The 24,261-nt window shown below is 45.3% G+C and overlaps 2 protein-coding genes across 5 annotated transcripts in view; both read left to right on the top strand.

Moving 5' to 3' along the window:
* fam189a2 (family with sequence similarity 189 member A2) overlaps positions 1–24,261 on the top strand; it is a 79,577-nt gene that overhangs the window by 35,896 nt on the left and 19,420 nt on the right. For 3 of the 4 annotated variants that reach the window (XM_055632494.1, XM_055632495.1, XM_055632491.1), the window contains 4 exons: positions 15,260–15,394; positions 17,688–17,795; positions 18,732–18,865; positions 19,489–19,618. In XM_055632494.1, the coding sequence (XP_055488469.1) occupies positions 15,260–15,394; positions 17,688–17,795; positions 18,732–18,865; positions 19,489–19,618 (507 nt within the window). The remainder of the gene's footprint in view (positions 1–15,259; positions 15,395–17,687; positions 17,796–18,731; positions 18,866–19,488; positions 19,619–24,261) is intronic. The other variant, XM_055632492.1, reaches the window with a different exon arrangement.
* LOC129695514 (beta-crystallin B1-like) lies at positions 8,833–11,494 on the top strand. The gene has a single exon (XM_055632496.1). It carries the CDS (start codon positions 9,282–9,284, stop codon positions 9,924–9,926), a length of 645 nt encoding a protein of 214 aa, XP_055488471.1. The 5' UTR covers positions 8,833–9,281; the 3' UTR covers positions 9,927–11,494.

The raw sequence follows: 24,261 nt of genomic DNA, 5'->3' as shown, positions 1-24,261 counted from the left end.
GGGCCGGGTTCCTCTTCTATGGCGAGCACAAATCTATTACAATAAGGTTCTATAAGCTGGGACACCACCCAGCATGCAGATACCACTCATCAAGTACAGTTTAAAATAAGAACTATCCCCTATGCTTCCCTCAGTCAAGTCAAGAGAGTTTATTGTCATGTGTCCCAGATAGGACAATGACAAGGAGAGTGAGAGAGATGGAATGGAGCTTACCACTGTCTCCTGGTTAAGTAGCAACTTAATGGTGTCATCTTTGTTTTCAGACCGCTTCACAGTTTCCGCCCTTCCTACCTTTCCTTCTCCCATCCCCTCCAGTCCTACACTTGATCGACCTACCATTGTTGGCCTCGTCATTAGGTGCCAAGATCCCAAAACCTTGTCTGAACCCCTCTATTCCTAGTGAAGGTGTGGACGGCCCTTTACTAGGCCTCCATGTAGTAAGAGTGCTATATAATTGCACATTGGTGCTTTCGTGAGTGCAGACTGTGGGGATCACCTTTCCTTTTTAAAAGCAGATGAGATTGAGAAGGTCTTTGAATGAGTCATCTGTTCCATTAGTAAAATCCGTGAGCAGTAACAGAGCACTGTATCTGACCGGGCACTTTTAGATTTATGAAGGGACGTGATTGTGGGGGATGGGGTTATGACATCTGCAAAATCTAAAAATATATCTAGCTTTAACCTTCCCAGACAACACAGCACTGGGTGCAGCCCACCTGGGAGGACCTGTAGAGATTCGGGGGCTTTGATTGACCAGGTCAACCTCTCACATTAATACAGCACTGCGAACCTCATGGAAAAACCCCAAGCTGCTTCTCAGAAGCTTTATTTAACCAAAGTTCGACATTGGACAGAGGTTGGATTGATGCCACAATTCAAAGGAGGAAAGTGAGGCATAGAGGATTAGGAAGGGTAACGTCAGAGCTTGGAACCTTGGCAGCTGAAGGCACTGGCTGTGGGTGGTGATGGGACAATAGCAGAGGTTTCAGAAGCAGAGGAATGCAAGGATCTCGGAGGTGGTTACAGAGATGGGCAGAGATGGTTACAGAGAGTGATTAATTACAAATACCAAGTCTCAACTCTGAGGCAATTTAGGTCAAGGACAAATGTAACTTGTTTTTTTATTAATTGGCTCTGTGAATTGACCAGTTTCAGGAAAGAGTGGAATGAAATGAAACAGAGGGGGTGCTGAGGGAATGTTTACCTCTTGGTGCCCCAATCAGTGGCCACCCCAGTGACCCTTCAGCACAGGGTTGGAGGCTCCCCAGTGAAAGCCAGGGTGAGGTGCGTGCGTGCGTATTGTCCCCTCGCTCGGCCGTACGTTGTCCGCACACTGCCACCTCGGTCAGCGGCCCTCTTGCCGGGCTGGGCTTTCAGCAGCCTTCCTGAGCAATCCGACGCCCTGGCTTATCTCCTCAGCAGACCACAGAGGTGTCATGTTCGTGGGCTGCAGTCAGCAAGCAGCTGTCCTCCCAAGTCTGGCAGAGACGAGGACAGGAAATCTATAAGCTGCAAGAGGGAAATGTTCGCGCTTCCAGGTAGAACAAGGCTAAAACCCCGCAGTACAAATGGAAGGTCACTGAATGAGCAGCGCGGTGCTTCAGGCCAAAGAGCTTGACCTTCCTTCAGGGCCTTGGGTCATCCCAAGTACCTGAAAACCCATAAAGCCTTGCCATTGTCCTGCTGTAGGAGATGTGGCACAGAAAGCTTCCACAGCAACAACAAGATAACCAACCAGATCATATTTTCAGTGACATCGATTGACAGAGAAATAGTGTCCAAGCCTCTACTCGCTGGAGTTTAGAAGGTTGAGGGGGGACCTCGTTGAAACTTACAGAATAATGAAAGTCACAGATAGAATGGATGTGCTGGAAAGCATGTTTCCACTGGTGGGAGAGTCGAGGACCAGAGGTCATATCCTCAGATTTAAAGGGTGCTCTTTTAGAAGGGAGGTGAGGAAGAACTTCTTTAGTCAGAGAGTAATTAGTTAATCTGTGGAACACATTGCCAGCGAGGGCTGTGGAGGCCAAGTCAGTGGATATTTTTAAAGTAGAGATTGACAAATTGTTGATTAGAATGGGTGTCGAGGGTTATGGGGAGAAGGCAGGAAAATGGGATTAGGCGGCAGAGATCAGCTATGATTGAATGGCATAGACTCGATGGGCCGAATTGCCTAATTCCACTCCTCTACTTGTGAACATGTGACACCAGATTGAGTTTCTCACCCTATTTCAAAATAATACCCAATGGATCTTTGACCTGCACCAGTACTGGAATCTGAATGTGGCCAGGTAGCTGTTTAACGGCAGTCTGGGTGAATTCAACATCTGCAATCTGGACAACTGTTAACATGGAAGTTGAATCATTATGTTAATTCAAAGCACAAATCTCTGGGCATTAAGGCCATCGGGGATATGGATACAGGGCTGGAAAAGAGAGGTGAGGTGGAAGATCTGCCATCATCTTGATGAATAGTGGATCAGGGCTGGAGGGTCAAATGGCCTGCTCCTGCTCCTGCTCCAACATCTTACGCTCTGAACCTCTGAGTGAAAGTGTGATCACTTCAGCCCAACTGATCCATGCTGACCAAGATGTCTAGCTGAACTGGTCCTATTTGCCGACATTTGGCCCATGTCACGCTATACCAGGGCTGGGGAACCTTTTCACGTTGGAATGCCGCATTAAGTTAGCGGTAATCTAATAAGGCCGCATCCAAGAAACTTCAATTAGATATACTTCAAAATGTACATTATTTTGTTAAAATAGCCCTCATGATTTACTAATGTTTTAATTGTGGCCGTCAGTCGGGCAGGATTATTTTGTTGAATCTTCTTCTACTCTTTAGTATTTTAAATACGTTCATTTTAAGATTAAAATAAAAATAATAAAAGACAAACAAAAAAATACTAAGAAAAATAAAAGGATTTGTCTACAAAATTTGGATTCATTCAAAAGGCCGCACTTAATGGCCTAGAAGGCCACAGGTTCCCCACCCCTGCTCTATACTTTCCTATCTACAAACCTGTCCAAATGTCTTCTGGACATTGTAATTGTACCTCATTATACAGGTTCCTTTGGCAGCTCATTCTATAAACCCATCACTCTCTGTGTGATGTGATCCCTCAGATCGCCTTTAATTTCTTTCCTTATTACCTAAAACCCATGGCCTCTTGTTTTGGACTTGCCTACCCTGGCTTGTCCTTGCAGACGTTCTTAAACAAAGACATGACATTAGCCACCCTCAAATCTACAGTACCTCACCAACGCACCGTCTATCCAGAACCCATGCAATCTCTTCCCGAGCTTCCCATTATGTCTTAGGATGCACTTGATCAGGCCCCAGGGATTTGTTGACCCCATTATGCCATAAGACTGGCAGCACCTCCTTTTTTGGCATGTGAATTTATTCCAAGAAATTACTGTTTATTTCCTTTAATTTCTTGGCTTCCCCATGACCTTCTCCATGCTAAATACTGATGAGAAATATTTATTTAAAGTCTCGCCCATCTCCAGTAGTTCCAGATTTAGAGGCTATATTGATCTTTAAGGGAACATAGTTTCACCCTAGTCACCCTTTTGTTCTGAATATACTTATAGAATCTCTTATGATTTTCCTTTATAATGTCCTCTTTTTGCCCTCCTGATTTACCTCGTGTATTCCAGCACCTCAAAGGATTCACTTGATCCTAGCTGCCTATACCTGACATATGCATAATTTTGTGACCAAAGCCTCGAGATCCCAAGTCAACCAGCGTTTCCTAATACTGCCAGGTTTGCCCTTCACCCTAACAGGAACATTTTCCCTGTACTCTTCCTTTATCGATATTAAAAGCCTCTTGCATACCAGAAGTCCCTTTATCTGCAAACAACCTCTCCCAATATTTTCACTTTTTGAATCTGTATCAGATAAGCCTAAGGAACAGATTCTGCACAATCACCTCTGCTCTTCCCTCTCCATTCTGCTTGAATAACCCATTTTGCACACGTGTGCATCGGAACTATGTCTTCTCACTACATGATTTCCTGTCCATTCAATTGAATGGATGGAAATGTGTGGGTTGTAAGTGAGCTGTTTTGTGGAACGCAGCGGTAGAAAACTCTACCCCACTGTTCCTGGAGACGGACCTGTGTGTAGTGTGGCGTTTTTGTTCAGCTTCTCAGTATGGTCACTTCCTTCCCCACTGAGAAAGGCTGAGAGAAGGAAGCCGCATGCTGCACCATTTGTGCCATTAAAATGCTGACACTGTCATTGAGTCATAGAGTTATACACCGTGGAAACGGCTTTTGGCTCAACTAATAGAATCATAGAAACATAGAAAATAGGTGCAGGAGTAGGCCATTCGGCCCTTCGAGCCTGCACCGCCATTCAATATGATCATGGCTGATCATCCAACTCAGTATCCTGTTCCTGCCTTCTCTCCATACCCCCTGATCCCTTTAGCCACAAGGGCCACATCTAACTCCCTCTTAAATATAGCTATAAATATAAATATAGTTAAATAATCCAGGCCTTGCAGGTGCCTTGCAGAGTTAGTCCCATTTTTCCTGCATTTGGTCCATATCCCTCAAAACCTATCTAGAAACCTGTCAAATATCTTCCAAACATTGCAATTGTACTCACTTCTTCAACTTCCTCTGGCAGCTCATTCCATGTATCCACTGTGTGTGTCTGTGTGTGTGTGCCTGTGCCTGTGTGTGTGCGCTTGTGTGTGAGTGCCTGTGCCTGTGTGTGTGCCTGTGTGTGTGTGTGTGTGTGTGTGTGTGTGTGTTGTGTGTGTGCGCTTGTGTGTGCACTTGTGTGTGTGTGCCTGTGCCTCCAGGTCTTTCCCCTCTTGCATTAAAACAATGCCTTCTAGTTTTGGACTCCCCTACTCCAATAAAAAAAAACTCTGACCATCTTATCTATGCCCCTCAGAATTTTATACAACTATATAGTCACTCGTCAGCCTTCTTTGCTCCAGGCAAAATAACCGCAGCCTATCTGTTCACTCCTTGTAATTCAAGCCCTCCAGTCCTGACAACGTCCTTGAGAATCTTCTCTGCACCCTCTTGAATCACATCCTTCTTATAGTATGGTGACCACAACTGCACCCTAATATTCTAGACACGATTTCACCAATATCCAAAACTGTTTTAATGACATTCCATCTCTTGTACACAATGCCTCATTTGATGAAGGCAGGTGAGCCAAATTCTTCCCCACTTTATTAACATGTCCCCCCGCGTTTAGAGAACGATGTACTTGTACCCCTAGGTATTACTATTTTGAAATACTCGCCAGGGCCCTGTCATTTACTGCGTATGTCCTGCCCTGTTTTAACTTCTCAAAGTGCGTCACTTTGCACGTCTGAGTTTTATCTCATCTGTCATTCCTTGGCTCTCTCTAGATGCTGTTGCAACCTTAGGCAACCGTCTTCACTTTCAATGACACCACTAATTATAGTGTCGTTCGCAGACTTACTGATCATGCCAACTACATTATTATCCAATTTAATAATATAAATGATGAACAATAAGATGCCAGCACCGATCCGTGTGGCACACCACAGGCACAGGCACCCAGTGTGAAAATAAACCCTCCACTACCACCCTGACAGGTGTCTGGGGTTATGGGGGGAAGGCAGGAGAATGGGGTTAGGGGCCTGCCCCAGTGTAATTCAAGAGTTCTCCCGAGTTTCCCCTGATTCGAGCTTGTGTAATGTACATAGCGGGTATGTAGGAGTTTGTGGATGTCATGTAGCGGCTCGTACGAGTAACGGTAGGTACTCAGGAAATCCGGTAAACTCGTGACGTGTTTTCAACACCGTGAAAAATGTCCACGAATAAAAAAATACTCGTGATGAAAAAAACTGTTACTTTTTACTCGTACGAGCCCCTACGTACCCGCTACGTACATTACACAAGCTCGAATCAGAGGAGAACTCGGGAGAACTCTTGAATTACCTCGTACAGTGGGACAGGCCCTTTAGGAGGCAGAGATAGATCAGCCATGATTGAATGGCGGAGTAGACTTGATGGGCCGAATTCTGTTATCCTATGAACTTTGAATCTTACCAGCAAGCCAATTTTGTATCCAATTGGCCAGCTTGTCCAGGATCCCATGTGATCTCACCTTCTAAACCAGACAACGAAGCAGGACTTTGTCAAAATCCTTCTAGGAAATGCAATCACCAAATTACCAAAGATCTTGCAAACAACAATGTGATCATCCCATTTAATGCCGTTGCTGGGGTAATGAATATCAGGCATCCAATCAGTGAGAGCCTTGCTATATGGGGGAAATGCCACTGGATCTTTTGTGAGAAGAATCATATAACCATATAACAATTGCAGGAAACAGGCCATGCTGGAAAGCTGAAACCCTCAAAATTGAAGGAAATACTTATCAGGGCAGGCAGCACGTGTGGACAAGGAAACAGAGTTAATATTTCAGGTTCAAGACGTTTTAGTGTACAACCTCATGTGTAGGAAGGAACTACAGATGTTGGTTTGTACCGAAGATAGACACAAAATGTTGAAGTAACTCAACGGGGTCTTTTGTCAGCACAGGGAAAGGGTGATGAAAGTTAGGCAGCATTAAAGCTACAGGGAAAGTGTGGAGAGGGATGGATAAGACAAAGGAACATCTGTGATGGCTTGAATGGGTCAGATGAGTGATAGGGACATTTAGATGGCAATTGGACTTCTTTGTCTGTTGCTCGGTTTGGAACTGCTCTGCCAAAGACGGTAAGAAATTGTGGAGACAGCCACAAAATGCTGGAGTAACTCAGCGGGACAGGCAGCATCTCTGGAGAGAAATTATGAAGAGTTGTGGATGCAGCCCACTCCATCGTGCAAACCAGTCTCCTCTTCGTTTCCCTTTCCCCTGACTAGTCTGGAGAAGGGTCTCAACCCCAAAAGTCACCCATTCCTTCTCTCCAGTGATGCTGCCTGCCTCGCTGAGTTACTCCAACATTTTGTGTCTATCTTTGGTTTAAACCTGCATCTGCAGTTCCTTCCTACACTGCTCATCACCCCAGCCCCTCTCCATCAACTACATCTACACCTCACACTGCCTTGGGAAGCCAGCCAACATAATCAAGGACCACTTACATGGGCATTTTCTTTTTTCCCCTCTCCCATTGGCCAAGTGTTACAAAGCTTGAAAACACATACCACCAGATTCAGGAACTGATTCTTTGCTGTTGTTATCAGACAACTGAACGGACATCTCGTAAACTTAGGATGTTGTCCCGATCTCCCAACCTACCTTGTTTCGGCCCTTTATCTGTACTTTCTGGCTGTAACACTATATTCTGCACTCAATTTATTTTTCTCTTTGCTCAACCTGTTGTGCGTGTGTGTGGTTTGATTGTAGTCATGCATGGTACAATATGACAGGCTAGCACACACAACAAAGTTTCTCACTCTAGTTCGGTGCTCGTGACACTAATAAGACAATAACAAAATGATTAGGGCTGGCTATGCTATTTGTCTAGCCATGGAGAGAGAAAATCTGATCCTGTATCAGAGTCTCATGACTTATAGCAGGTCTGATAAAAACGGAGAGTATGTTACCTGAAGCTGGAGAATCCAATATTGAGCCCAGAGGCCAGAATTTGCCCAGGCGCAAAATGAGGTGGTGTTCCTCAAGCTTGAGTTAGGCTTTGTTGCAACAGTGTGGGAGGCCACAGACAGAGGTCACAGAGGGAGACACGAGAAACTACAGATTACAATTTTCCAGCAAAAGACACAAAGTGCTGGAGTAACTCAGCGGGTCAAGCAGCATCTCAGGAGCTCATGAATAGGCGACGTTTTGGGGCGGGATCCTTCTTCACACTCACACTAGATTAGTGGTCTGTAATCTAATCAGTGAATGCTTTCAACATCTGGGACCAATCAATTAGTTTAGTTTAGGGAAACAGTGCGGAAATAGGCCCTTCGGCCCACCGAGTCCGCACCGACCAGCGATCCCCGCACATGTACACACACTAGGGACAATTTACATTTATACCAAGCCAATTAGCCTGCAAACCTGTTGGTCTTTGGAGTGCGGGAGGAAACAGAAGATCTCGGAGAAAACCCACCCGGTCACAGGGAGAACGTACAAACACCGTACAGACAGCACCCGTAGTCGGGATCAAACCCGGGTCTCCGGCGCTGCAAGTTCTGTAAGGCAGCTCCTCTACCACTGCGCCACCATGCCCCCCAATTGTCAGAAATGAATACATAGAAAGGTGTAGCACAGTGACGCTTTTTCAGCCCGTAATAACATTGGGTCCTTGAAAGGGTGTCTCGTTACTCTTGGAACATAGAATGGTACAATACCGTGGGCAGCACGGTGGCACAGCGGTAGAGCTGCTGCCTCACAGCACCAGAGACCCGGGTTCGATCCTGATTATGGGTGCTGTCTGTACGGAGTTTGCGCGTTCTCCCCGTGACTTGCGTGGGTTTTCTCCAAGATCTTCAGTTTCCTCCCACACACCAAAGACGTGCAGGTTGTAGGTTAATTGGCTGGGTACAATTGTAAAGTTGTCCCTAGTGTGTGTTGGATAGTGTTAGTGTGTGGGGATCACGGGTCGGCGCAGACTCGATGGGCCGAAGGGCCTGGTTCTGCGCTTTATCTCTAAAGTAAACTAAACAGGAACAGACCTTTTAGCCCAAAATGTCTGTGCCCAACACAATGCCAAGCTAAACTAATCTCACCTGCCTGCACTTGATCCATGCCCCTCCATTCCCCGTACATCCATCTGCCATCGTGAAAATAGTTTTTACTGGAACCATTTGTCCTATTCCTATTTGAAGTTACCTACTAGGTCTGCTGCCCAGCAGCTGATGTGCCAAATCGCAATCTGCTCCTCGACACACTGGTTTTGTGGGAGCAGTCTGTCTAGAAATTAGCTGCTATATTTCAAACAAGAGGCATGCTGTGGCTGTGTGTAGAAATGCAAGTCATTGTGTAAAAAAATGTCAGCTTGTCCAGAGACAGGCGCAGACCTTGTGGATTAGTGCGGAAGGTTAGGACCCCATATGATTTTAACTGGTGTTCCCAGAATGCATTGAGTGAGAACAAAACCGTGTCCTGCTGACACGCTGGTTCTCCCGCTCTCTCTCTTTTAGTCTTTCCCCATCACGTGCACACTCGCCCTGATGACTGGGCTTTTCATTGTGTCAGACGTGCCGAGTCTGCACTTGCTCTGTGTCCGTGTAATCCCTCTCTGGGCTGGGAGCCTTGTATAAAAGAGGTGTCCCAGCGACCACCCATCACAACTCCGACCTCCTGGAGCAGAGCGAGAGCAGGCATGTCTGAGATGGCGAGTCGGACCACCCCTGTGACTGAGAGGAAGAGCCACCAGACCAAGAAGCTGGAGATGGGCGTGGGATCCTACAAGATATTCATCTACGAGCGAGAGAACTTCCAAGGCCGCTGCCGGGAGTTCGCTGGCGAGTGCATAAACCTGTGTGAAGCTGGCTTTGAGCAGGTGGGCTCGATCCGCGTGGACTGTGGGCCCTGGGTGGCCTACGAGCGCTCCAACTTCTGCGGGGAGATGTTCACCCTGGAGAAGGGCGAGTACCCACGCTGGGACTCCTGGTCCAACAGCCGCCAGAACTACTACATCATGTCCTTCAGGCCCATCTGCATGGAGTCCGAGCAGCATAAGATCTGCCTGTTCGAGATGGCCGAGTTCAAGGGCCGCAAGATGGAGATCGTGGACAACGACCTGCCCAGCCTCTTCACCTACGGCTTCACCGACCGGGTGGGCAGCACCATTGTGAGCTGCGGCACCTGGGTGGGCTACCAGTACCCGGGCTACCGTGGCTGCCAGTACCTGATGGAGAGGAAAGACTTCAGGCACTGGAATCAGTGGGGCGCTCGCCAGCCGCAGATCCAGTCCATTCGGCGAATCCGTGACGGACAGTGGCACAGGGTCGGCTGCTTCAACTAGAAGCCGCACACCGACCGGGACCCAACGGGACTGACACCTGCACAGTGATGAGTGTAAGGTGCGGGGTGCAGAGCATTGATCGACGGCTCAGTTCTTCAGGACCGACACACATCAGTGAGTTACAATGAGGCAATTGGTCAATGGCAGGTGTTTACAGACTTTGTGAGCAAAAAATAAATTAATTTTAAACACACTAAAAAAAGGTTCATCAATTTTGTTCAACTTGCTGTTGTTGCTTTTGCGTCTTTCCTTTCCAGTGCACTCTGGACTAACCAGTTACCAGTTACAGCTGAATGGGTCTGGAGGTTTCATCAGAATGGACTGGGTTCAAACAGTGAGGTATAATTAACAGTGGTAGTATTATTGATCATTTCCACTGCCAGTAATCCCAGCCAACTTGAACCTGACAGTCAGAGTAATTCAGCTAATTGACGTCCTATAAACTGCGTAACGTAATGATGGATGAGTGGTCTGTAATCTAATCAGTGAATGTTTTCAACATCTGGGACCAACTGATTGTCAGAAATTAATTCATAGAATGGTGTCGCTCAGTGAAGCTTTTTCAGCCCATGCCTTTGATAATGGCTCCTTGAAAGTGTGTCTCCTTGCTCTTAGAACCACACAACACAGGAACTGGCCCTTTAGCCCAGAATGTCTGAGTCGAACATGAAGCAAGACTAAACTAATCTCATCAGCTTGCATGTGATCCATACCCCTCCATTCCCTGCACAGTTCTTAAGGACCGACACTCATCAGATAGTTTTCACACAGAGAGTGGTGAATCTCTGGAACTCTCTGCTACAGAAGGTAGTTGAGGCCAGTTCATTGGCTATATTTAAGAGGGAGTTAGATGTGGCCCTTGTGGCTAAAGGGATCAGGGGGTATGGAGAGAAGGCAGGTACGGGATACTGAGTTGGTTGATCAGCATTATCATATTGAATGGTGGTGCAGGCTCGAAGGGCCGAATGGCCTACTCTTGCACCTATTTTCTATGTTTCTATGTTAAAATGCAGGCAATAGTTCAGTGGCAAGTGTTGCTCCCTGTGGAGGCTGGCTTTAAACAAAATATAAATTAATTTTAAACACACTAATAAAGGGTAATCAATTTTGTTGGACTTGCCTTTGTTACTTCCGCGTCTTTCCATTCCCATGCACTCTGGACCCACCTCCCTCTTTCTGAAGAAAGGTCCCAACCCTCTCCATTCCCTCCGCAGATGCGGCCTGGCTCGTTTGATCTCCTCCAGCCCTTTGTGTTATGCTCCCCATTTCTGCTCTCTGGATACTGGAGGTTGTCTGAAACCTCTCACCCCATGTGTTTGCCGTACACGGCCCAGCCCGATTTACCCCATGTTCTCTCACCTGCACCAGCTCCTCGTTAAGCCAGGTTCAGTTTAGTTTAGTTTAGAGATACAGCACGGAAACAGGCTCTTCGGCCCACCGGGTCCGTGCCGACCAGCGATCCCCTGCACATTAACACTACACCCACTAGGGACAATTTTTACATTTACCAAGCCAATTTACCTATAAAACTGTACGTCTTCGGAACGTGGGAGGAAACCCACGCAGGTCACGGGGAGAATGTACAAACTCCGTATGTACAGCCAAAAATATCTTTCTCTTGTTTTCAAATCCCTGCACCCTCTCACGCAGCCCTATCTCTGTCACCTCATCTAGTCTTACAACTCCCTGAAGTCTCTCTATTTCTGGGCTCTTAATCACATCCACGACTAATCTTGATGTTCCTATCTTCAGGAATTCTCATGCTAAATCTCCTCCCCCCCGCTGACATTCTTCTTATCCATAGTGCTCATTGAAACACTCAGTCCTTGACCAAAGTTTTGACCACCTGTCCTAATATCTCCTTATGTGGCTTGGTGTCAGCTTCTGTTGATGATGTATGTCCCTGTGAAAGTGTCTTGCAGCATTCTCTTATGTTAACGTTGCCAAAGAAATGTAAGCTGTTCCTGACCTGTTTTCTGGATGTTTGTACTTTTGCATGATTTAAGTACTGGTAATATCACAGCAGAACACACTATCTTTATGAAATGCACAAGAGGTACATTATTCCTACTAGTTCAGATCTTTGCCCAAGATGATGACAACTGAATTCAAAGGTGAATATTAAAAGGAGACACAAGGAACTTCAGATGCTGGAATATTGAGTAAAACACAAAGTGCTGGAGTAACGCAGCAAGTCCGGTAGCATTTGTGGATGAAATTAATGGGCAACGGTTCGGTTGGGGAAGAAGGATCCCGACCAGAAACATTGCCTATCCATTCCCTCCACAGATGCTGCCTGACCTGTTGAGTTCTCCAGACTTGTGTTTTGCTCGCATGTTAAATCTTATTTGGATCTTTGCACTCCTGTAAATAGAGTAATAGTTCATGAAAGACTGGATAGGAAAGACATGTGAGCATGTGTTCAAACTAATTAATGGAAGCATCAGAGGGGAGTCTGTTTTGTCACCCACAGTGCGCTAGGAATCTGGAACCAGTTTCTTTAAAGGGTGGTGGGGGAAAAAACCTTTAATGCATTGCAGGAGCTGCAGAGAATGGGTCAAGTGCTGGGAGCTGGGATTAGGTTCAGTACTTTTTTCTTTTTGCTGGCATTGCTTTTTCGGGCTAAATTGCCTCCTACGATAATGTTCGGTGATAGAGCTCATAATTTTCCATGTACAAGCACACCCGGGTCTCGTTGCACCTCCCCTTTTCTTAATCTGACCCGTTCTTGCCACCAAAGTGGATAACCTGACATTTATCCACATTATACGGCTTCTGCCACGCATCTGCCCACGCACCCAACCTATCCAAGTCACCCTGCAGCCTCATAGCATCCTCATCGCAGCTCACATTGCCACCCAGCTTTGTGTCATCCACAAACTTGGAGATGTTACATTTAATTCCCTCGTCTAAATCATTAATATATATTGTTAATAGCTGACGACCCAGCACCGAGCCTTGCGGCACCCCACGAGTCACTGCCTGTCATCCCGAAAGGGACCCGTTAATTCCTACTCTTTGCTTCCTGTCTGCCAACCAGTTCTCTAACCGGCAGTATCCTGTCCCCAATAACATGTGCTCTAATATTGCACACTAATCTCTTGTGTGGGACCTTGTCAAAGTCCAGATACACCACATCCACTGGCTGTCCCTTATCCATTCTACTTGTTACATCCTCAATTAATTCCCGAAGATTAGTCAAGCATGATTTCCCCTTCATAAATCCATGCTGATGACACTATGACTCTATCTGAGTCTGTCCATTTCCAAGATATTAATATGGATAATTTAAATGTACAGGCCTTGAAAACGTCATTCACATTTGAGAATCTCTTATTAAAAAATAATAACACGGCCTCTTCCTAAAATCCATTTGTTTATCAGAACTTTATGTTTGTGATAATGGTTAGGCAAGACATCTCTGAGAACTCCCGTTCTCATTGATATGAGTGTTGGAAATCATTTAAAGACATGTAAGAAACTAGATAGGGCCTTGGTTTAACATCTCAATAACATATACCACCTCCAAAGACAGACACAAAATGCTGGAGTAACTCAGCGGGTCAGGCAGCATCTTCTTTTCCAGAGATCCTGCCTGACGCGCTGAGTTATTCCAGCATCTTGTCTGTATCTTTGGTGTAAACCAGCATCTGCAATTCCTTCTTACGCATGTCCCACCTCCAACCTTGTGGCCTTGACCCTCACACACTACTGCATGGTCAAGACTTTGGGGCTGAAGATCGGATGTGTGTCTTGAACCCAGAATCTGGCAAGAATGGTAGGAAGGTTACTGGAGATGATTCTGAGAGATAAGATGTACATGTGGTTGGATTAATAAAGGGTTATTTAAGGATAGTCAGCATGGTTTTGAAATGGGAGGTTATGTCTCACAAATTCAAAGTTTCTGAAGAAAGTAGGCAATTGAAACTAAAATAAGTGGTATCATAGCCAGTGAAGGTAGTTCTCCAGAATTACAGCTAGATCTTAATAATATGGGCAAGTGGGCTGAGAAATGGCAAATAGAGTTTAATTCAGATAAGTGTAAGGTGCAGTGTTTTGGGAAGTCAAACCAGAGCAAGACCTTCACAGTGAACAGTAGCCCCCTGGGGTGCATTGTAGAGATCTAGGAATACATGTACATTGTTCTCTGAAAGTGGCATCACAGGTGGAAAGTGTGGCAAAGAAGGCTTTTAGTCTTCATAGTTGGGGAATTGAGTATAAGTCGGGATGTTAGGAGAGGCTGCACATGTTCTGTTTTGGTCAAGTTGATATAGGAAAGATGCCATTATGCAGCGAAGGTTTTGTGAGGATTTTGCCAAGATTCAAGGGCCTAAGCAACAGGGAGGGTTTAGCAGGCTAGCACTTTATTTCTTGCAGTGCAGGAGGGTGATCTTGCAGAGGTGTATAAAATCTTGACGAGAGGAATAGATAGGACACAGAGTTGTTTTTACAGGTCAGAGGAATCCAGAACTGGAGGCCCTACGTTTAAGGTGAGAGGGAAAAGATTGATTAGTAACCTGAGGGCAAAGTTTGGACAATAAAGGTTGGCGGATATATGGAACAAATTGCCAGAGGAGGTAGTTGAGGCAGCAACTACAACAACATTTAAAAGGCATTTGGACAGATACTTGGATAGGAAAGGTTCAGAGGGATGAAGTCAGAAGCAGGTAAATCTATTTTTTAGAGACTCAGCATGGAAACAGGCCTTCGGCCCACTAAGCCAAACATTGGTCACCAGTTCAAACTAGTTCTATGTTATCCCATTTTTACCTGTGTTCCATGTCCAGTCCCTATACACTAGGGGCAATTTACAGAGCCAGATTAACCTACAAACCTGCACATCTTCAGAATATGGGAGAAAACTGGAATGTGAAGGAAACCATGCGGATACTGGGAGAATGCATTTCGTTGTATCACTGGGAGAACATGCAAACTCTGCACAAAAAGCGCCAAAGGTCAAGGTTGAACCTGAGTCTCTGCCCCTTTAAGGCATTACCAGCTGTGCCACCATATATGGGACTAGCTTAGATGGGGCATCTTTGTCAGCATGGATGAACTGGGCTGACTGGACTGTTTTAGTGTTGTATAGCTCTGTAACTGTATGAATGCTATCCATCAGGAAAACCCTTTCCAAAAATTGGTGCTCTTTGAATCCACTACATGATATCTAAAGGCAAGAAATGTTAGTGCCTTTTAAGTATGGGTGGGTGTCAGATATTTAGCTGTGCAATCAATATGAATTCTTATTGTCTAATGTATTTATTATTTGTTGCTGTGTGGTGTTTAACTATGCTAGAACGCTGATCTAATTGAGTTTTCTGTTTCCCCGATAGGTCAAGATTGTTGAGGGCAGTAGCTGTTTCTGTTGTGAAGACAGCCAGGCTACAAAATGCAGCAACAAGAAGGAGATTTTGATATTGTACCCGGTTCTGTCTGTGACCTGTGACACTGTTCGCCTTGTGCTGAAGGTATAGTTCATTCATAATCTTCTTGTGAGAGACCAACGAGTGGTTGGAAAACCCTCCGGCTTGACCAATTGTCAAGGCCAAATATTCAAGAGCAATTGGACCCAGAAAAGAAAAAAGCAGATTCCCTAAGCAGACATTGCAGTCAGAATGTCTTGGTAGCAATAACACTGAGATGGGAATAACACGTCTTGTGTGGTCTAGACAAGGTCTTTTGTCCCATGGAGAAATCGTGGACCCAAAGATCACTCTCAAATGAGTAAAAATCTTGAGTAGCTGCACAGAGTGTGAAACGACATCCTCTGATGACTTAGTGAACATGGAGAAGGGGACATAACAAAATAGGGCCAGAATGCAAATCTGGTACTTATTTTAGTTGCTCCTTGTGCAGGGCAGTGGTGCAGATAGTATATCTGCTGCCTCACAGTACCAGAGGCCTGTGTTCATACTCTCGCAGTACCAGAGGCCTGTGTTCATACCCTCGCAGTACCAGAGGCCTGGGTTCAATCCTGACCTTGGATCCTGTCAGTGTGGAGTTTGCACATTCTCCTTGTGATTCTTCCCGGCGCTCCAATCTCCTCCTACTTTCCAAAGATACGCAGGGTAGTAGGTTAATTGGTCACTGTAAATTGCCCCTGGTGTGTGTATACGTGGTAGAATCTGTGAGGCATTGAGGAGAATGTGGGTAGAACACAAAAATGGGATGACTGTGGAATTAGTGTTAATGGGTAGTTGATGGTAATCATGGACACAGTGGGTCGAAAAGGCCCTTGTCTCTGCTGTACCTCTGATTGAATGCATGGTACAGGTCCACCACCATTTTCTGGCAACTGATGGTCCGGCATCTCCTTCAATCCGGACAAAATTGCGAGAGTGCATTTGAGGTTCACTGGATGGCCACAGGTGGCAGTGTGTGCAGCGTACCCCTCTTTTGGGATGTGTCCCTCTGTCCCCGAATAGTTATTTGTTTGCATCTGCAGTTGTTGATGGTGATCCCTGGGTTTTGTGCAATTCTTAGCTTATTTTGTTTACATTTAACCCTAGCTTTGGCTTCTAGGCTAGATCAAAGTGACAATCGTGGTGTCAAGCATAAGCACATTTACATTTAATATTTGTTTTCTTTAAGTTTCTAGCAGTCATTGGCAATTTGGTGACATGGGAGTGGTATAATTAGTGCGTCATGATATTGTATCATTATTACATGACCTCTGTTGGTCCGGCAAAATGGATAATCCGGCAAGACTCTGGAACCAAGAGTGCCGGAAAATTGGTGGTAGATGTGTAGTTAGTTCATTATGAGTTGTGTGAAATGCTGAATCCTAGATGCATAACAGGAGCGACCCGTTTCTCTCAGTATGGAAATCGATAAAAAGGGAACAAACTAATAAAATAAAGGTAATTGGTGCATGAGGAAGGCATTATTGTCTAAAGACTGGAGGGGAGTCGAACTCCCAAGCTGAAGGAGTAGCGGAGGCAGAATCGCTCAGCACGTTGTAAGTGCACTTGGATCGGGCCTTGAAGCAGCAGAATCTGCAGGGTTATAGAGTGAGTTGTGGGAATGGGCTGAAGAGGGTATTTAACTGCCCAGTGTGAACAGCAGTTCAAATGAACACTTCCTCTGCTGAAGAGTACAATGAGTTTTTGAATTACACATTCTCCCCAGCCACTCTGGGAGAAGAGGTTTCTCCTGAACTCCAGTAGATGCCTTCTTTACAAGGCTGCACAGCAGTCAACTCCCTGTTATGTAGGCCATGAAAATTTGAACAGAGGAGGCTGATGTAGAGTGGATTGGAAGGGCATCTTTTCCTTAGCAGAGGATTTAATAACTTAATGAGGAAGTTGAGGAGAAATCTTTTCACACAAAGTTTGCTGGAGATTGCCGCCTGAAAGTTTAGTGGAGGCAGGGAACCTTGCACAAGACCTTGGAGGTGCAGTAATCTACTGAGTTGTGGACCATGAGTTTGGAAGTGGGATTAAGGTGAGCAGCTGCTTCTTTGCTGATATTAGTGATTCTCATTAGTGTTATGAATTGGTTGCTGTGCTAGTTTAAGTTGGTAAATACGGGCCCATTGTTCTAAAAATGTTAGAGACACTCAGCGGATCAGGCAGCATCTATGGGGAGACAAACAGGGTTATCGTTTCTGGGTGATGACCTTTCAGCAATTCTTAACCTGAAATGTTATCCGTTAAATGTCATCTCTCTCCACAGATGAGCTGCCAGTTGCTCTCAATGTTTTCTGTTTGGATTTCCAGCATTGGCTTAGGTTCCCATTAAATGGTTCCCTTTCTTTTCCAGGACCTCCTCTTTGCCATTTGTGTGCTAAATGCATTGACCACCACAGTGTGTGTAGTGGCCGCAGCCCTACAGTATCTCCAGATATTCGCAGGAAGGCGACCTCGGGCGGTGAGCTTAACAAAACCACTACGTTTGTTTTAACTATCCCCCCCCCCCTTCAGATCTTCTGATGTTTCTGTCAAATGGTGCCCATTCACTGGAACTCTTGGCTCTGAGTCAGAAGGTTGAGGACTTGGATTCTCAGAGACTGGAGCAGCAGATCCAGAGAGATGTTCCTGGTGCAGTGTAGAGGGAATGCTGTACTTCCAGAGGGACAACTTCCAAATGCGATGCCCTGACTGTTTTTGGGTGGACGTTAAAGATTGTGGGATGATAATTTGCAGGAAATGTTTTACAGGATGTTTGTCCTGGTTGCCCTGCTTATATTTGTCCCCCAACCAACAGCTCCAAAACAAATGACCTGATTTTGCATGTCATTGCTATTTGAGTTTGCGGTGCATGAATTGAGTGCTTTGTTTCCAATATTGTTACGTCTCATAAGTTTGTAACTGGGGATGTGGTGATAAACACACCATAAATGAAGTCTTATTCTGCAGATTCTTGGTACTGCTCCAAGAAATGCTGGGATTCTTTGAGTATGGATCACCTTTTTTTTTAATGCAGCGGGGGTTGGACATTTACAGGCTGTAAATGTCCTGGCTGCTGTAGAATTATGTTTTTTCTGTTTGTGAATGTATTGTCTATGTTTAGTGGGGAAAGCCAGTGTTTATTGTCCACCCCTAACTGCCTTTGAGCAGGTGGTGGTGAGGTGAACCATCTTGAACCGGTGCAGTAATTGTGGCAAAGGTTCCCACTGATCGGTCGGGATTTGAACTCGGCGAATGGTGGCATGTTTCCCCGTAAGGATGGTGTGTGCCTAAGGGGGGATCCAGCAGATGATGGTGTTCTCTTATATGCAATAATGATCTGTGTCGTACTCTCACCAAGTTGACCGTAGGATGGATACAAACCTCATGTGCCTTTCTTCTCAATGTGTTTTGTCAGATTGAAGCCCAAATCCCCCAAGAAGAGGTTGAGGCCACGCGCCAAATTCCCGACCCGGATGAATTTGTTCCACCCATCCCACCTCCTCCGTACTTTTCCACTTTCTGCTCCTATAGTCCCAGGATTAATCCACGGTAAGGAGGGTTGTCTCTTTTAATCTTGTTCTCAACATGAGAAATGTGCCTTGTACTAAACCAAACAATGAAATGCTGGAATCGGAGGGATATGGGCCAAACGTGAGCTGGTGGGACTGACGGTGGCCATCTTGGTCGGCATGGAATCTTGGGAATTTTCTACCCAAGAAGTCTGTGGAATGTCAGCCACTGAGTGCATTCAAGGCACAGATTGAGAGACTGGGTAGAAATATGCTGGAGAAACTCAGCGGGCGAGGCAGCATCTAAGGAGCGAAGGAAATAGGAGACCTTTAGATGTTAAGGGAATCAATGGAAGGGGGGGGGGGGTTAGTGCAAGGAAGTGCATCTGAAGAAAGAGATCAACTGTGATCTTATTCAATGCCAGAGCTGGCAAGATTATTTTAGTTTCTTATTTCAGTTTTGTTTAATTTAAATTCCTTAGCAGCTGTGGTGCAATTTGAACTCAGATCTCCAGTTCATTAGACTGCAGGAAGTTATCCATAATGCCATTTCTCACACTACCCACTTTGTTTTGATAAGAGATTGAAATCTAACAGTCACATCTGATGACTTGCCTGCGGCTAGCTAAGCAATAGCTAAAGTCTGTCTGTTTGCCATCCTAGGATACTCAGCAATGATGTAATTCCTCTGACACATATCTATGCCTCCAGGATGAAAGGGATTGAAGTATTTTGTCCAGTGGAGCCACCTCCCCCATACGAAGCTGTTGTGAGGGAGCAAAATGAAGAGCAGGTACGTCGGAGAAACAAAGTAATGTGAAATCTAAACAGCAGAATAGGAAGGAACAGCAGATGCTGGTTTACACAGAAGATAGACATAAAATGCTGGAGTAACTCAGCGGGGCAGGCAGCATCTCTGGAGAATAGGAATAGGTGACATTTCGGGTCAGGAAATTTCTTCAGACTCTGCCCCTTCTTCACAGCTCCTCACTCAGTTTGATTGACTTCCAAATCCATTAGGGACCTGGGAATCTGCACCCGTTCATGGGAATGGGGTTGAGGAATGAAGATTTGTCACTGCAACCGTAATAGAAATTCCCCTCAATGTTGCCCAGTTTCATGTTGGCACGCAATGGACGTTTCCAACCATTCTTCCAATATTCCTAAAGAATTGTCAATAAAAGACACACAAGATAGGTGTCCATTGCTTGTTTTTAATAGGCTTTAAGGAGTAATTTTAGCGATATGAGAGAACTTTCTTTTATGGGGAAGGAATTTCCAGAGCTTGGGGACTTTCAGTTTATGGCAGGGCAGGTCCGTGGTGGAATGACTAAAATAAGTGATGTGCAAGGTCCAGAAAGTGAGGAGTTCTCCGAAGGCTGAAGGGGGTCATAATTGGTGTAAAACAAATTTGTTTTTGAAAACGAGGATGAGAATTACAAACATTTGGTGGAATGGTCTGCAATAAATATCAACCTTCCCCCCCACCTTAATTGAGCCTAGCTTTAGAATATTCAGTACCTTTGCCAGGGGCAGCAGGTTGGCACAGCTAGTAGAGCCACTGCCTCCCAGCCCCAATGACCCAACTTCAAACATGACCTCTGTAAGGCGTTTGCACGTTATCCCTGTGAATGTGTAGATTTTCTCTAGGGTGCTTTGGTTTCCACCCTCTTCCAAAGATGTGCAGGTTGGTAGATTAATTGGTCACTGTAAATGACACCTAATGTGTAGGTGAATGATTGAAACTGTGTGTGAGTTGACGGGAATGTGGGGAGAGCACGATGGGTTAGGGTAAGAATATTGTCTAAAGGGCCGCATGAAGGTCGGCACTGCCTCAATGGGCTTAAAGGCCACTCTCCCTGCCACACCTGTTTATGACACTATTCCTGCTAAGCAGTGCAAGATTTTTGTTTTGATTGGCTCCAGCCAGGAGCATGCCCAACATAGCCAATCAAAAAAAAAATGCATGCAATTCTGTAGCTTTCTTGAGCTTGGGATATGCTGAAGTGCTTTGCACTCAAAGAAATACTTTTTAAAATATCATAATAAAGGAATTATAAATTTCATTTGCATACTGCTGGCTCCCACAGTCAACAGAGGCGAGATGATTCTAATTTTATGGAAATATTGACTAAAAGATACAGACAACTTATTTTCCTCAGTTATCAGGCTGTTGAAGTGGGATAGGCCAACTTCAGATAACTTCTGTGCCCTTCCGTTGAGTTCATTGGGAATCCGTTCGATGTTTACAGCAGTCTCGTGGCTATGACACTGACACCCGGGGCTGCAACCTTGTGTTTAGTCTGCTTCTCGCAACCTCTGCCTCTACAGTCACATCGCATTGCCTCAGCGAAACAGGGCAACGAGGCAAAGCTCGGTCCAGAACACTTCCTTTTCACAAACTGTTAATCTTTTTCCTTTCTGCTCTAATGCTCTTGTCGCCGATGAATATTCTGATTATACATTGAGCTCTTGAGAGAGTCCTGTTGGCTTGGTCTGGAGGGGTTTGATTTCAGGGGGAGGGTGAGAAAGGGGGGATGGGCTGTCTGTACTGTTGTCAGTATTATTATTGTAATCTTACAGAGCAGAATGTTGCCATTCCATGGGATCCGTGGCAACTGACAGGCGAGAAAGGAAGTCGGGGAGCACAGGCGAGTTTGAGAGGAAGCAGTCTCGCCACTCCCTGCAATCCGTGGCTTTTGCCTAAAACTGCTACTTTTTCGCTGAACTTCACTGGGTCTCTGTGGCCAGGCCTCATTTTTAAGGTTCCCAATCTTGTTTTCAAGTCCCTCCATGATCTCACCCCCTCCTGTCGCTGTCAACTGCTCCACTCCTACATCCTCCCAGATCTCTGTGTCTGTACATTTCTAGCTAGGTCCACAACCCTAAACCTAATGGCTCCAACATTAAAAGCTGTGTCTCTGCCTGCCAAGGTCTTCAGTTCTCAAATGTCCTTTCCTAAACCTCCATCTCTTCCCCTCATCTCCTTTAAGACAAACCATTAAGCCCATCTCTTTAACCCAGCATTCAGCTGACTGCGGTAATATTATCATTTGCAACATGCTGGCAATTTCTCTTTAATAACTCTCCTGTGACATGCCCTGTACTGTTTCACAGTATTAATGATGCTGAATTAATAAATGTAAGGTGGTTTAGTTTAGTTTAGTTTAGAGATATAGCGTGGAAACAGGCCCTTCGGCCCACCGGGTCCGTGCAGACCAGCGATCTCCGCACATTAACACCATCCTACACCCACTAGGGACAATTTTTACATTTAGCAAGCCAATTAACCTACAAACCTGTACGTCTTTGGAGTGTGTGAGGAAACCGAAGATCTCGGAGAAAACCCACGGGGAGAACGTACAAACTCCGTTCAAACAGCACCCGTAGTCGGGATTAAACCCGGGTCTCTGGCGCTGCATTCACTGTAAGGCAGCAACTCTACCGCTGCGCTACCGTAACCGCACTTAATATTTCAATGCTACAATCCTGAGGTGGCATCTTGCATTGACACTAGCATGACGGGCCCCCAGGTTGTCCCACTCCATGGAATAACCATTTCTGAAATGCTATCTGTATATGTGGGTCAGCATATCAAAGATCAATAATAACAGGATTTAACTAATGGTCAGACCATTATTTCTCACAAGTCATGTCAAGTCAAGTTTATTTGTCACATACACATACGAGATGTGCAGTGAAATGAAATTCTCTTTCAACAAAAGAATTCTCTTTCAACAAAAGCAATGCAGCCATGGGATTTCCACAGTATCAGCGAGGGCTGACTCAAGACAACATATCAGGAAGGCCAGATGTCCGGCCTTCGTTGTCTCTGCACGGACAGCCACTTATTTCCTCCCATGAGGCTTGAATGAAGTTAGTTAATAAAAGAAGCAGTTTCCCTCATTGAACAAAGATGGGTTTTTTTAAGTCTTGAATCTGTATATTGTCTGTTGCAACCTCAGGACGTGGTGATCGTGTTGTTAAATGTTCTGGCAGCCAATTCAGTGCTGTTGAAAAATAGTATGGGAACTGAGATGAGGAAAAACGTTTTCACCCAAAGATTTGAGATTCTGTCGAATTCTCTGCCACAGAAGGCAGTGGATGCCCATTCACTGGATGTTTTCAAGAGAGAGTTAGATATAGCTATTTGGACTAACAGAATCAAGGGATATGGGGGAAAACGCAGGAAAGGGGTACTGATTTTGGATGATCAGCCATGATCACATTGAATGGCGGTACTGGATCGAAGGGCCAAATGGCCTGCTCCTCCTGCACCTATTGTGGCCTAATGCACCTATTTTCTATGTTCTATGAACTGTGGCAACTGACTTAAGCACAGCAAGACTCAACAAAGAGCAATAAAGACTATATCACTTGTTTGTACTTGGTTGGGAATGAGGACTTGCCCCAGCAATTATTTATATTTTAGGAAGGAGCCAACAGGGAAAGATGACAGGGTGTGTATAAAAAAAACTTGCTCTTTAAATGACACTTTTCAAGTGGCCCAGAATAAAAATAGCGGTGGCACGCAACGTTTGAGAATTGTTCCGTTAGTCTTTTGATTTTCTGAAGGTGGGACAGTGAGAATTGACATTTGGATGGTCAAGGCTGGGATGATGGCTGCAGGGTTGTATGTGGTAAGAGGTCATGTAATGAAAGGCTCCAGAGGACTGTATATCCGGCCAGCATTGCAAAACATATGAACATAAGAGAACAAGAGCAACAGAAGGCCACTCGGCCCCTCTATTGAATCTGCACTAACATTCAACATGATAATGACTATTCTGTCCTAGGCCTCAAATCATTTGCTGTGCCAGTTCCCCAAAACCTTGAACTCCGTGATTCAAAAATGTATCTACCCCCCTCCCCTCCCCTCCCAATTTACGTACTCAATATGATTTATTCTGCACAATCCTTTGGGCTAGAGAACATCAGAGATCCATATGTTTTGCAAGAAGTTGCTTCCATGCATCTCAGTTTTAAATGCCCGCCTCCCAATCTTGTAACTAGGTCCCCTTGTTCAAGTTTAGATTTCACTTTAAACTTTAGAGATACAGTGTAAAAACAGGACTTCTCAGAGCTACCGTGGATTTTGAAAAAACAGCAGCAAAGAGAAGCAGGAAAAAGCTCTCATTGGCTCTAGCCCGAGTGGGAGGAGAGTTAAAAGTGAGTCAGAGGGGGAAAACAGTTTAAAATTGAGGAATTTGGTTTATAAATTGGTAAATTAGGCAATTTATCAGTCAATATAAGCAAGACGGCTCTTAGGGAGCGGCCTTGTGAGGGAAGTGCCTTGTGAGCAAAGTGTGAGTCTTTGGCGAGGAGGCTGAGGGGAGGAGACTACGCAATACACTGGAGTGGGAGAGACGAAAGAAGGAGATATCAGGCAAGCTGATTCAGTGCGATGCTTGCAGTATGTGGGAGGTCAAGAACACC

This window comes from Leucoraja erinacea, chromosome 3, assembly GCF_028641065.1.
Source record: "Leucoraja erinacea ecotype New England chromosome 3, Leri_hhj_1, whole genome shotgun sequence".
Lineage (NCBI taxonomy): Eukaryota > Metazoa > Chordata > Chondrichthyes > Rajiformes > Rajidae > Leucoraja > Leucoraja erinaceus.
This window is presented reverse-complemented; position numbering and strand designations above follow the sequence as displayed.